Here is a 13,965-nt window from a genome sequence, read left to right on the forward strand (position 1 = left end):
GATTTGCTCGTAGGTATTTAAAACATGCTCCATCTTTATTTAAAGCTTTAACCTACTGCTGTATCAGTCCCAATATGCAACGCTGGTAAGAGAATTTTCCGTGGATCAATAAAACTATGGTGAAATAGTATATTATGCAACAAGTGCCGTAAACGTCATTTGACTCACTAGGTTATTTGACAAGAGCGGAGCGATTTTTTAATAAACGAGTGAGTTAAAAAGTTTACCGAACGAGTTGCATACTATACTTTTTCTACGGCCGTTTTTGGTACATTTTCGCAAAACTACACGAATAGATTCACTGACATGACCGTCAGAATTGACAAACGTCAAAATTCAAAACGAAATTGACGTGGTAAAGTGACGCTTCCCGCACGCTAGATCGGTGGGTAATTAGGTATTTTACGGACGGGAGTAGAAAAAAAAAATTTTGATCCGGGAGTTAAATTAATCCCTTTTGAACATTTCTGTTTTACCTACTGTTGGGTCGCGCTCCCACAAAAAACAGGAGTACTTCATATATCCTGACTGCTAACCTAGTAGATGTCCCACAATTTTTAAAGCACCACAAATCGTCGTCCTTGTATTTGATTTTCTCAAGTTCCCGATTCTCGTGCCATTTTTTTATTTGCAAAGAATGAGAAACAGGTGTAAAACTAAGAACATTTCTACTGTGCAAAAGAATAGTTTTAAGGCTTCTCTTGGATGAGTCAATAAGAAACAAGAAACGTCCAGTCCCCAGAATTTGATGTAGTCTGTACCAAGTTTCTTTATTAGGTTTAATATGTGTCCTGTGCCAGTAAATTTGGTAAAAAATATTTGGCAATCCCAGAAATTATATTTTACTTTCGAGAATTCCCCGCCAATTATCGGTTAATTGATGCAAACTGTATGGCAGTAGAGTAGCAATTTCAATTTTTAGAATGTTATGTAATGTTCCTATTTGAAAAAACAATAAATATGACATCAGGAATTAATACAACAATATTGCGTGATGGAAAAAAAAATTATTAGTTTAGTCTCTATAACTTCAAAAATATAAAAAATGCAAAATCTTTGTGGACTGTGTATTAGTAATAACAGTCTCAATAAAACGTTATCCGTCGTCATTCGAAAATGAATTAATCGAATGTGTTCCAAATCATTGTATGAATTAAGCATAAAACACCTTTTTGTAATATTGTCACGTTACAAATCATGCGCCGTTGCTGATTTAAGCACAAACAATCTAACCTAAATTTATTTTTGTAAAGTGTCCACGTGCAGTTTGTTTGTTATTGTTTTTCCTAATATAAACACAACATTTGTAAGTTAACTACTAAGTCTGAAATTTAGTTGACAAGCATATTTTTAGTATTAGCATTATCGCCAAACGAAGAAAAAACATAAATTATTTTTATTTAGTGGTTTAATTCATTATTGCAATGTTAACGACAAAAAAAACATTTTAGAAAAACCTCACTGCCACAGACTTGGTATTAAAAAAGAAATTGCTACAAAAAATGTCATATGCCTAGAAGCCTGATTGAAGAATAGTCCAAATTACATTCAAAATTTGAAACTGTAGTACTTCTAGAAAGAACTTCTGGTTGCAATAAATGATAAGATAAATGTCACATTAAATGTTAACTCCTTAATTTATTATTTTACAAAACTTTATTAGAATAATCATTATTGTTCGATATCTGACATTGTAGCACTGTTTCGGCATCTGAAATATCTATCTATAGTCGAAGTAACATTGACGATATAGTTTGGGTGAAAGTTCTATTAATTTATAAGAAAACGGAGAAGTGTTTAAAGAAAATTGAGTGCGCGACTGCATTTGCGAATTATACGAATCCAAAAATTTCATAAATGGAAAAGTTATCTACAATTGTAAAAAGTGCTGAAAATTGAAAAACGCCCTATGTCTTGGTTTTCAGTGAAGATATCGCAATGCGGTTTTCACCATTAAATGTTTCTCAAAAATCGAACTCTTGACATGTAAGTCGATTTCGCTCTATCTAGTTTAGGAATAGTATAACAGTGAAATTTTGTCAATGTTGCCCTCAGAACTGGCGTCAGAATTTTGGCTAATAGAATAGATAGGTTGTAAACACATTCCCTTTTCGTTTTTTTTCTCTGACGTATTGAATATAATTACTCCAATTTTGTTCAGTAACATGTATTGTTCCTCTTCTTTCTTGATATTAAAATTTGTTTTTCAAGTTTTGAAGCGACACTCAGAGGAACACTTAAACTCAAATTTTTATCATTCACTAGACAGCAAATGATATCAAAAATCATAATTTTCGCACTCGCGTGGAACTTTTGGCTTTGCCCGAATTTCTTGAATTTGACGAATGATAAGAAATCGAACATAGAATAATAAAAAAATTTCATAATTCGTGGTATTATAAACCATTTGGACAGACTTTCTCTGCTTATTGTAGATACAAAGAAATTGAAAACTTGTTATTGTAATCTTTGAGTAATCCATTTAATATGTACTTAAAATGATCTTATCTATCTGCATAACACACACAGGTACCTTTTGGGCTGAACCGACTCTGGGACTGCTATACGCTATGTTGCCTTCTCTTATTTGAAATGCATTGTCTATGCTGCCCACACTGTATTTTTAGTATGTTCTGTGCTATAGTAAGTATAGAACTTTTGTCATATGTTCAATAGTATCAATATATCAATATATATATATATATATATATATGATGACACTATACACAGTGTTCGAAGTGTTTTCGGAGCGCGAGCATTGAAGATGCCAAGTGAGATTTTGGCGAAACGTCTGCAGGATTCCAGTCGGATGCAGGATTTGCAGGATTCCAGTCGGATGCAGGATTCCAGTCGGAGTTCAACGAGCGAACGGATGATATCCCGGAGTATAGTGTCATCACATTTTTCCATCCGTGAATCAATACGTGAGAATATATATATATATATATATATATATATATATATATATATATATATATATATATATATATATATATATATATATATATATATATATATATATACATATATATATATATATATATATATATATATATATATATATATATATATATATATATATATATATATATATATATATATATATATATATATATATATATATATATATATATATATATATATATATATATATATATATATATATATATATATATATATATATATATATATATATTTATTTATTTATTTATTTATTTATTTATTTATATATAAAATGAAATACTAATTTTGGCAAAAGTTGGTGCATGTTCAATAATCATAACACTTCTAATAATGGCAAGTGAAGCCAGCGTACAGGGAGGAAAAAAACTCAAAAATTGCACAAAAGTAAAGTGTCCAGAAAGACAAAAACCTTTTTTTTATTTTATATTAATAATTTGCTATTTTTTTTTTTCATTAATTTTAAATACTGTCGCAAAATATTCAAAATCAAATTAATTCACTAAATTTTTGTTGTAATTCTATCGTATTTCTCAAATTAACTAAGACTTTTAGCAAAACACAAATTTTATTTGTTGCAACAATATTTAATAACACTAAACAATTGTATAAAAATTTCCGTTTAAAATCTGTATAAAATATGATTCATTAACAAACAAATTCTATTAAAATAATCACGCATATCTATGTTATAAAGATAGTTTGAAGTTAACATTATGACAGTCTGATGACATTGGTGGTTGTCAAATAATAATTTCTTGATTATTAAGAAATGTTATTTCCTTCAGGACATTTAGCATTACCTGAGAAAGCAGAGTTAGTTTTGGTATGACATATTCAATGGAGGACATCCAAATAAATAAATTCACTATTCAACTGTTAGTAGGACTTTAACACTTTTCAAACAGGTGGGGTCTTTAGAGTATTTACACAATAGGAATGTAGGTTTTAAAACTGTATGTAATGTTGAGAGAATGAATGAAGACCGGATTCCCAAACAAATTTTAAAATGGATACCGCTGAAAAGGAGGAAAAGTCTTATTGAATTTTCAAGTTATCAGGATTATTAAGTGGTCGATACCTATAAAGTTTTTGTTTCAAATATCCCCATCAGAAAAAAAAATGGGTGATGTTTAGCTAACGAGGAGATGGTGGCCTCCTCGTTAGCTAAACATTCGATAACAGTTCAGGAAGAATGTGCAGGACATTCATCATGTACAAACCACAGTTTATGACGTTTTTCCAAACACAAAATTTAGTGTAAGCGTGGATTCATCTCTAAAAAGAATGTGTTTTTGAAAATCAATGTTCTATTTGTCCATGAACCCTCATTCAGACATCGTGGGGCAAAGCATAGTTCAATTCTTGAAACGTGCAAATAAATTTTGGTTTATAGGCATGATATTTTTTTTTCTGAGAATCTTCTTAACATAGTGTATTAACCACTGCCTGACGTACTTTTAGTTGACTTTCTTCATTACATACAGTTTTAAAACCTACATTCCTATTGTGTAAATACTCTAAAGACCCCACCTGCTTGAAATGAGTTAAAATCCTACTAACAGTTGAATAGTGAATTTATTTATTTGGATGTCGTCCATTGAATATGTCATACCAAAACTAACTCTGCTTTTTCAGGTAATGCTATATGTCCTGAAGGAAATAACATTTCTTAGTAATCAAGAAATTATTATTTGACATCCACCAATGTCATCAGACTGTCATAATGTTAACTTCAAACTATCTTTATAACATAGATATGCATGATTATTTGAATAGAATTTGTTTGTTAATTAATCATAATTTATACAGATTTTAAACGGGAATTTTTATACAAATGTTTAGTGTTATTAAATATTGTTGCAACAAATAAAATTTGTGTTTTGCTAAAAGTTAAAAGTCTTAGTTAATTTGAGAAATACTATGGAATTACAACAAAAATTTATTGAATTAATTTGATTTTGAATATTTTGCGACAGTATTTAAAATTAATGAAAAAAAAAAGCAAATTATTAATATAAAATAAAAAAACTGTTTTTGTCTTTTAGGACACTTTACTTTTGTGCAATTTTTGAGTTTTTTATCCTCCCTGTATGCTGGCTTCACTTGCCATTATTAGAAGTGTTATGATTATTGAACATGCACCAACTTTTGCCAAAATTAGTACTTTCATTCATTAATTAATTGGACTTAAAGATAATAAGGGAAAAGGAAGGAGACAGTTTAAATAGAAAAAGAGAGAAAGTACAAAATTAAAAAAAAGTACTTTTCCACTTTAAAAAAATCCTGTTGTCGAATCTTCTTATTGACATCAGTTATACCTTCTTTCTTTGGTTTCCGTTTTTTATTTTAATATGTCCCCCATGGGAGAATGCAGTATTCTTGATTACTGTGATAGTCCACCTATTTATATAGATTTTGGTAACATCGTGATCCATCACAATGTTTGATAAAAGTTATCATCGAAAATTTTTACTACTAAATTTTCAGCTGACACAGAAAATTTTGTAAAATGCGGTAGCATCCGTGTCGTTTGCAGAACAATATCGATATTTCCTGATTTATCCGCGGATTCCCCGGGTGATATATTACCTGCCGTCTCACGTAGTCGACTAGACCTTCAAGACAGGGTTCCATGCAAAAACTGTGCTGGCACGGAAGAAGTTTCGGGTTTCGGTAACGATCCAGGCAAATCGCACAGGTCAGTAGTTGCTCGAATTGTTCCATATTTCATCAGTCTGGAAAATAAAGTAAAATTTAATTCGTAAGCTCATCATATTTCATTTTATTTTCAATTATATTTTTAAAAACAGATTAAATTAAAATACTAAACAAAAAATACAATACCGACAAAGTAAGGAAACACATACCACATTGAAAGATTTAGTTAGATTTTTAATGACGTAGGGTTTATGGAAGTGTATTCATTCGTATCATCCTTTTTAAATGACAGAGCGCAAAAACTAACTTAACGAATTAGCCTCTAGGCCTTTGGGACTTAACAAGAGAGTACCACAGGGAAATATTTTAGGTCCACTTTTGTTTGTGATTTTTTACAGTTTTGTGATCATCATCTTTATGCCCATAACACCCAACTAAACTTTTATTTTCCTGAGAAATTTTACGAATCTGTCAATGAACACATGCTCGTAGTTAATCCTGATAAATCCTCAAATGGCATTTGCATTGCATATAAAGACCTCTGTTTTACCTTTTGTAACAGCAATATAGGACCCTAAAAGACTACTTTTGGATGCTCTAGTACTATCGCAGTTTAATCATTGTATCGGAGTATTCATGCCTTTTTTACATAATAATAGTAACGTTTATTTACTTATCATATAATAACTTTATATTTTATTTTTAGTTTCTCAATTTAATGAATTTACCTGGGTTTTTCTATAACTTTGTTAACGTGGATGATCCATCTTAAAAAAGTCTATGTGTAGATACTCAATTGTATTTGTTAGCCGAAGTTCTACAGAGTTGCTTATTTTTATTGACTTGTATGGGGGTAAATATTTTTCATATGATGTATATATATATATATATATATATATATATATATATATATATATATATATATATATATATATATATATATATATATATATATATATATATATATATATATATATATATATATATATATATATACTTAAGAAATGGTTCTTGGGTTTTTTTTGGTCCTTTTTTAGTGAAATTAAAATAAGTTTCCGTTACTTGTGAAACATTTTATTTTTTGTGACGTTTCGGCCTTCAAGACCTTCTTCAGACATTTAATTTTAACATACAAAAATGTATTTTTAAATAAAATTATTTATAGCATTGTTTTCCTGGTCATAATTAAAACATAGATAAAAATTTGTATAGGAGTCAGCATTGAAATGATTAAAAATTACTAGTGCAAGTCAATAGAACAAACAAAGTGATTAAAAATTGTATAAAAATAGATGCACAACAATAAAACATACATAATTTTTTATATTACGATTACATACATACCTTAAGCCAAAAATCAACGGTTCACTATATAGTTGTTTGGTAATTTACAGTTTTACAACATTCACAACAGACATATCGAATATGTAAATCGACAAGCCACATTCATAAGACGACGAACCAAAACAATAATGCGAAGCCCGGATGTACGTTTCTTCACGGTAGGACAACGGAGTTTTTTTTTTTTCTAAAGCTTTTTTTTTTTTTGCTGAGATTTTTTGTGTCAGTCTTAGAGTTTATGGCGTTTGGATTTTTTTGGATCTCAATCATTTCATAAAATTCCCGTCTTTTTGTGTGCCTTTCTGAGCGTAAAATTTTCACACTTTGAAAGTCAAACGAGTGCTGATTCTCCCTGGAATGGCTCGAAAGAGCAGTGTTATTTTTTTTGTCATATTTATGGCCGTTTAAGCGACTTTTTAAGTATTGACTAGTTTGTCCGATGTAGACACCGTTACAATTTTGGCACGGTATTTGGTACACCACGTGGCTTTTTTTCTCGTCAGGGATTTTTGATTTTAATTTACTAAAGTTTTGTTCTAATATAGTAGAATATATATATATATATATATATATATATATATATATATATATATATATATATATATATATATATATATATATATATATATATATATATATATATATATATATATATATATATATATATATTCAACAAGCGAACGGATGATATCCCGGAATATAGTGTCATCACATTTTTCCATCCGTGAATCAATACGTGAGAATATATATATATATATATATATATATATATATATATATATATATATATATATATATATATATATATATATATATATATATATATATATATATATATATATATATATATATATATATATATATATATATATATATATATATATATATATATATATATTGATACTTGTTAAGTTGGGACTTCCGCTACGTGAAGCGGGCGGCCTAACATCCACTATTTTCGAGACGTATATTATAAAACTTTCGATGCATATATGATGAGGGGGGCTTAAATATATGGTTTCGCATAAGAGGGGTAATTATTTTTCTTTTCAAAATTATTGGACATCAGACACTCTTTCTCACTTCTGCCATATACGACTCCGCGATGATGCCAAGTTTCTCGTATATACAAGAAATGACAAGGTATGATTTACTAATAGACTGTATATTAAGGAAGTCAAAATGAGTAAAGAGTTTCGGCTGTATATAGAATTCGCTCGATATTGCAAACATGGTTCACCCAAAACTAAATCCGTTGCACGTTTGCACGTCACGAATGGCTCCGAGTGCATTTAAATTTAATTTGCTGGCGGTCGCTTTGTGACGTGCCGCGGATTTAGTTTTGGAGGAGCTACATATTTTTTAAAAAGATGTCAACTTTTGCTAAGATTTTATGAGAATACGACAGAACAGTAATAATTCTGAATGGGTTTGCAATGAATTTTTGAAATCAAATAGTCACAAACCTTTTTTAATATTTTTTGAGTATTATTTTGATTTATTTCAATTTTTATTTTCTAAAACTAAATAAAAAGAATCAGTGTAATTAAAAACACTCCTTTCCTTTTTATTGGTCGAGGTATTAGTTACACACACGAATAAACGCTTGCCCTGAAAACTCATTTTAATTTTGTCGTTTACCTCGGTGTAACATGAAAACTATTTGGAATCTGTTACTTTTTCAAAAACCCCAATCGGATGGACCATTTTTTTTTTTAATTATCAGAATGCAAAGCTATGTCGTCAATATCAAGGCCATCAGCGAAGCAGCTAGAAAGGGTCAGATGTGCGAGGACGGTCAGGCAATAAACGACTTAGCGGTTCCGAAGAGCGCTTAGGATCGTTTTTGCTTGTAGACCCTCTTTCGTAGCGAATATGATACACGTATTTTTCTCATAGTTGAATTTTTTGATTAATTACTTGTTACAAAGGGATGGTACCGTTTTATTATATTTGACATTAGTAATTATTTGTATTATATTTTATTGGCAACACTTCATATTAAACTAATAATACATAAGTGTACATAGAAGCTAGAATAAAAATTAAAATTATATCTATGATAACACCTAAAATTAAGTAGAAATAAAAAGTTAATCTTAAAAAAAAATCCTTCTTCCCATTCCAATCCAATATTAGCCTATATCTTCGGCAAAAATAATAGGTTTTTGACTTATAAAGAAAATTGTCATTACGTTTTTCACTCTTCATTCGGTCTGAATTTGTTTCAGTGTCCGATAAATTAGAGATATTTAGTGTTAGTCAGGGATCATTTTTGTCTCGCTTATTGCTACATATTGATTTCACACATTTACAGGAACCAATACATTTCATAAATTTTCTTTTACAGGAACATAATGGTTCGTTACGCCTGAAATGTTTTGCCTAAATTAAAAAATCTTATTTAACAGAAAATTGAATGTCTCTGCCTTTTTTTACATCGACAGGTGTTTAGAACTGAGGTATCCTCTTGTAATATTGCTTCGGTTATCAGTACATGTTTTTCATTGAATTTGAATTTTTTTATTTAAACGGAACTCATTAGGGATCGTCAATTGTCTAGAGACAGTAATGTAATCGCTTTCTAAATAAATTTGAATTTCTTCTTGAGCGACGCTTATCCGTGTAAGATATTGAGTGACCACAAACGTGCATGGTTTCAACAAGTTTTTTATATATATAAATAGTTTTTTCCATTTGAACTCGCAAAGATGATCGCTTGACAAATATTAAGTATTTCCGTTTCTTTGCTGGCATTACATGTTTCGCTGGAGACAAGAAGACTAGTTAAAAAATATAAATTATTTGCTTTTTGTAATCCTTAATTTTTAAATTCTGCATTCTGTATGCCAAATATTTCCATTTTAATATTTTGGCAAATCTTCGTCATTCCTGGCGGACCAAAGGATAAATAGTTGAACGTTTCCGTTTTAGTGTGATGCACTACTGCTTCAATGGCTTGCTCTTTTATGTTAAGTTCCAGGGTTTATTAAATAAAGCAAACAACTCAGACTCTTTTAATCAACTCCACTAAACATTTTGCAAACTCTGTCCACAATCTTGAAAAACTTCATAAAGCATCAAATTCAGTCACATGTAGAAAAAAGTCTTTGTGGGTTTTCAGTCGTCCTGTGACAAGTAAATTGCTGTGAGTGTTTAAAGCAAACTAACTTTAACAGAGTTCAGCGATTACAGAACTATTGCCCAAGACTAACATAAGGTATCGGAACATCTTACACGATATTTGCACTCTGCGACCTTATTTTTCATAATTATAAAAAACCATATTCCAAAGTATTTGCAGCAAAGACTGCATTTTAGCATAGATGTATATACGTCAAACCGTCGTTTTCGGGCTATATTATAACACTATTTTGAACTATTCAAAAGATCCTCCTCTTATATAATTGTAAACATAGTTCATAAATTTCCGGCGAAAATACTACAATGAAAAAATTAATTTACCTTTCAAACGAAATTATTTCATTCTTTAATGAAAGAGCAGTAATATATTTAATTAAACTCTAGTATAAATTAAGAACTGAAAATGAACCAATACAAATAAACAATGCCTGAAAATAACCTTTATCAGCATTTACCTATTTAATTGATCTCGCGAATTCTACGATATTTCAGGCTTCTTACTCTTTATTTTATGTTTTCCTATTAATTCATTTATTTCCTTGACGTTAATGTGCCTAGGCACCTTTTGTGTATAAATAAACTTGTCAAGGCGAACAAGCGGAAGAAAATTTGGAAAATTATATTTGTTTATTTTCTATAATAAAAGTCCTTTATTATTATTAAAGACAGAAAAATAATTAAGTGACAAGGTGTGCCTTATAGTGAGATTATATATTCGGCAAGTCACGAGGACCAAAGAGCTTCTGGTATATATAAATTTCGCTGAATATATGAAACATGTTCAAAAAAAATTAAATCCGTTGCATGTCATGAATGGCTTCGGGTGCGTTTAAACGTAATTTTCTTGTAGCCGCATCGTCACTTTTTGATGATCTGCATATTTTTTAAAAAGATGTAAACTTTTGCTTCATGAAAAAACTACATAACAGTAATAATTATTACTGCACTGAAGTGCACTGAATGTGTTGTAGCCAAAAAGTAACAAATCTTTTATAACATATGGTATTGTTTCGGATATATTTAATTTTTTCATAACTAAAAAGAACTTACTTATATTAAATAGCAGCCGCTAGTAAGCTAAATAAAAAGTTTGATTATCTTCAAAATACTTTTTTTTTAAGAGGCATAAACTTCTATAAATTGATGTCAAGATAAAAATTTTATAAAGACATTTTACAAATTTTAGAATCTTAATTCAAACTTCCTTTTAAATAATGCGATCAAAAATATTGATATTCATTTGATTGCGTCAACGTAAACAAAACGCAAACAAACATTTCAAACTGAAATTGTTTTTATATATATTTTTGCCTCTTATAATTAATTCGTAGGCTAAGGGGTATTTGCTGTTTAAGAAATTTTAAAGGCCTAACAATCCAGACACATTTTTAAAAAATTATTTTATAATAGTTCTACCCCTAAAAAATTCATTTGAACCCTCTGTATATTATTAAATACCTTACAAAAATTACGAGAACTACAAAAACTTCATTAAAATGGCTAGATTACATTTGTGTTTTTGATGTAACTTTAATCAAAAACTCTGGAGTTCTACAGGCTGGTCTGAGTGATTATTTTCCTATTTTAAAAACATAAATGTGTAGCAATTTTACAGTGTCCCTAAGAATACTAAACCAACTGGTCGTACAAAAATCGTATTTTGCAGGGCTGGTGGGAGTGAATTTTATAACAAAAATGACAAAAAAATATTGTTGTTGTTATCTACAACATAGAGCCATTAAACTGACAAAACCGCTTTTCAATATTTTTATTATAAATCTTTTTTTTTTCATTTTAAAAACACACCGCATAATGCTTTTATATCTTTAACGAATACACGCTTGCTCTGAAAACTCATTTTTATGTTATAGTTTACCTCGCTGTAACTTGAAAACTATTTGGTTTATCAAAAAAATGCTTTTTATAAATCATATGCATTCAAGATCAACGAATCAGCTACTTTTTCAAAAACTATAGTCGGATGGATCGTTTATTTTTAATTAGCAAAATATGAAGCCCTGTCGTGAACATTACGGCCGCCAGCGAAGCAGGCAGAAAGGGTCAAATTTGCAAAGACGGTCAGTTAATAACAGACTTGCGGTTGCGGCGGCCGCTTAAGATCGTTTTTATTTGTATACCCTCTTTCGTAGCGAATGTGATACGTATTTGCCCTCATAGTCGAATTTTTTGATAGGGATGATACTCTTTTGTTATTTTTGACATTGCAATATTGTATATTAAACCAATAGTACATAAGTGTACATAGAAGCTAGAATAAAAATTAAAATTATATCCATAATAACAACTAAAATTAAGTAGAAGTAAAAAGCTAATCTAAAAAAAACCCTTCGTGTTGGTCAGGGATCATTTTTGTCTCGCTTATCTAAATGTCTAAATTAAAAAATCTTATTTCACAGAAAATTGGATGTCTCTATACCTTTTTTTATATTGACAGGTGTTTAGAACTGATGTATACTCTTGTAATATTGCTTCGGTTGTGAAATTTTTCATTGAATTTTACATTATGTGGCAAAAGTTTAAAGTTTCCAGGTATAGTTTCATTTATTGAAATTTGTGTGTAAGATACTGTGTGACAACAAGCGTGGCTGGTTTCAACCAGTTTTTTTGACTTGGTCTCCTAATAATTTAAAAGTCCCAAACCAATAAGTTTAGGGGTATATTCTTTTTTCATTTAAACTCATCATCTTGACAAATATTAAGTATTTCCGTTTCTTTCCTAGCATTACATGTTTCGCTGGAGCCAAGAAGACTTGTTAAAAAATATAAATTATTTGGAATATGCGTTTTGTAATCCTTAATTTTCAAATTTTTAAATTTAAATTATGCCATTTATTTCCGTTTTAATATTTTGGCAAATCTTCGTCATTGCTGACGAAGCAAAGGAGTAATAGTTGGACGTTTCCGTCTTAGTGTGATGCACTACTGCTTCAATGACTTGCTCCTTAGAAAACCGTTTCAAAAAATTTCTAGGTTCTTCTAGGTATAGATTTCTTCTTGGAGAATTCACTATTTCGATCCACAAAGATGCCTTTAACTTTTTTAACCAAAAATCCCAATGTGCGAGCTTATTTATTGTTTTACGTGATTCTGTCAAATAGCATGAAGCGTTTAATTTCATATTTCTTCGAGTTTTAATTTTGTTTTTCCATATTAGTCATGACTTGTCAGAGCTTTTGATTTTTTAAACGTTTCTGGCAAAATACGCAATTTAAAACTCGTATAGGTTTTGTAACAGTTTTCATGTCATTGTAAACTTGTTCCCTTATGTCATTAAAATTCAAAAAAATATGTAGATCATCAGGATCCTTGCCTTAACAGATGTTCATGCGGATTTTTGCACATTCAATTAATTTTTGTTTGGATATTTGTTTTGACGTTATAAGCTTTCCGCCTTATTGACAAGGTACACATAATTGGAAGTTAAAAACTTTTCCTTTAGTGTTAGCAGCTTTTTTCGTTAAATGCTTTAATTTGATTGTTGAATCAGGTTCGCAATTAGAACTTGTACTGATTTTAATATCCATTTGGATGAAAATTATAACTAATGCGTTATTATTTATCATTCCCGCACAAAAATAAATATATTTTAGTCACATTAAAAACTACTTCACTCCCTCAAAGAAAACTATTTTGACACTTAAAACGTAGACATAAAAAATAAATAAAATCATCCTCGCTGCGAAAGTGGTTGTACAAGCGCAGGTCGGAACCGCAAAGTCTATTGCCTGACCGTCCTCGCAAATCTGACCCTTCCTCGCTGCTTCGCTGGCTTCCGTGATATTCACGACATGGTTTCACATTTTGCTAATTAAAAACAAAAACTATCCATCAGATTGG

At 29.8% G+C, this 13,965-nt stretch overlaps 1 protein-coding gene across 4 annotated transcripts in view; it reads right to left on the bottom strand.

The window, feature by feature from the left end:
* Positions 1-13,965, bottom strand: part of LOC132703989 (RING finger protein nhl-1) — a 159,653-nt gene that overhangs the window by 15,453 nt on the left and 130,235 nt on the right. For all 4 annotated transcript variants that reach the window (XM_060673573.1, XM_060673570.1, XM_060673571.1 and 1 more), the window contains one exon: positions 5,554-5,699. In XM_060673573.1, the coding sequence (XP_060529556.1) occupies positions 5,554-5,688 (135 nt within the window). In that variant the 5' untranslated portion in view covers positions 5,689-5,699. The remainder of the gene's footprint in view (positions 1-5,553; positions 5,700-13,965) is intronic.

Source organism: Cylas formicarius, unplaced genomic scaffold (genome assembly GCF_029955315.1).
Source record: "Cylas formicarius isolate icCylForm1 unplaced genomic scaffold, icCylForm1.1 PGA_scaffold_6__28_contigs__length_40554024, whole genome shotgun sequence".
Taxonomy (NCBI): Eukaryota; Metazoa; Arthropoda; class Insecta; order Coleoptera; family Brentidae; genus Cylas; species Cylas formicarius.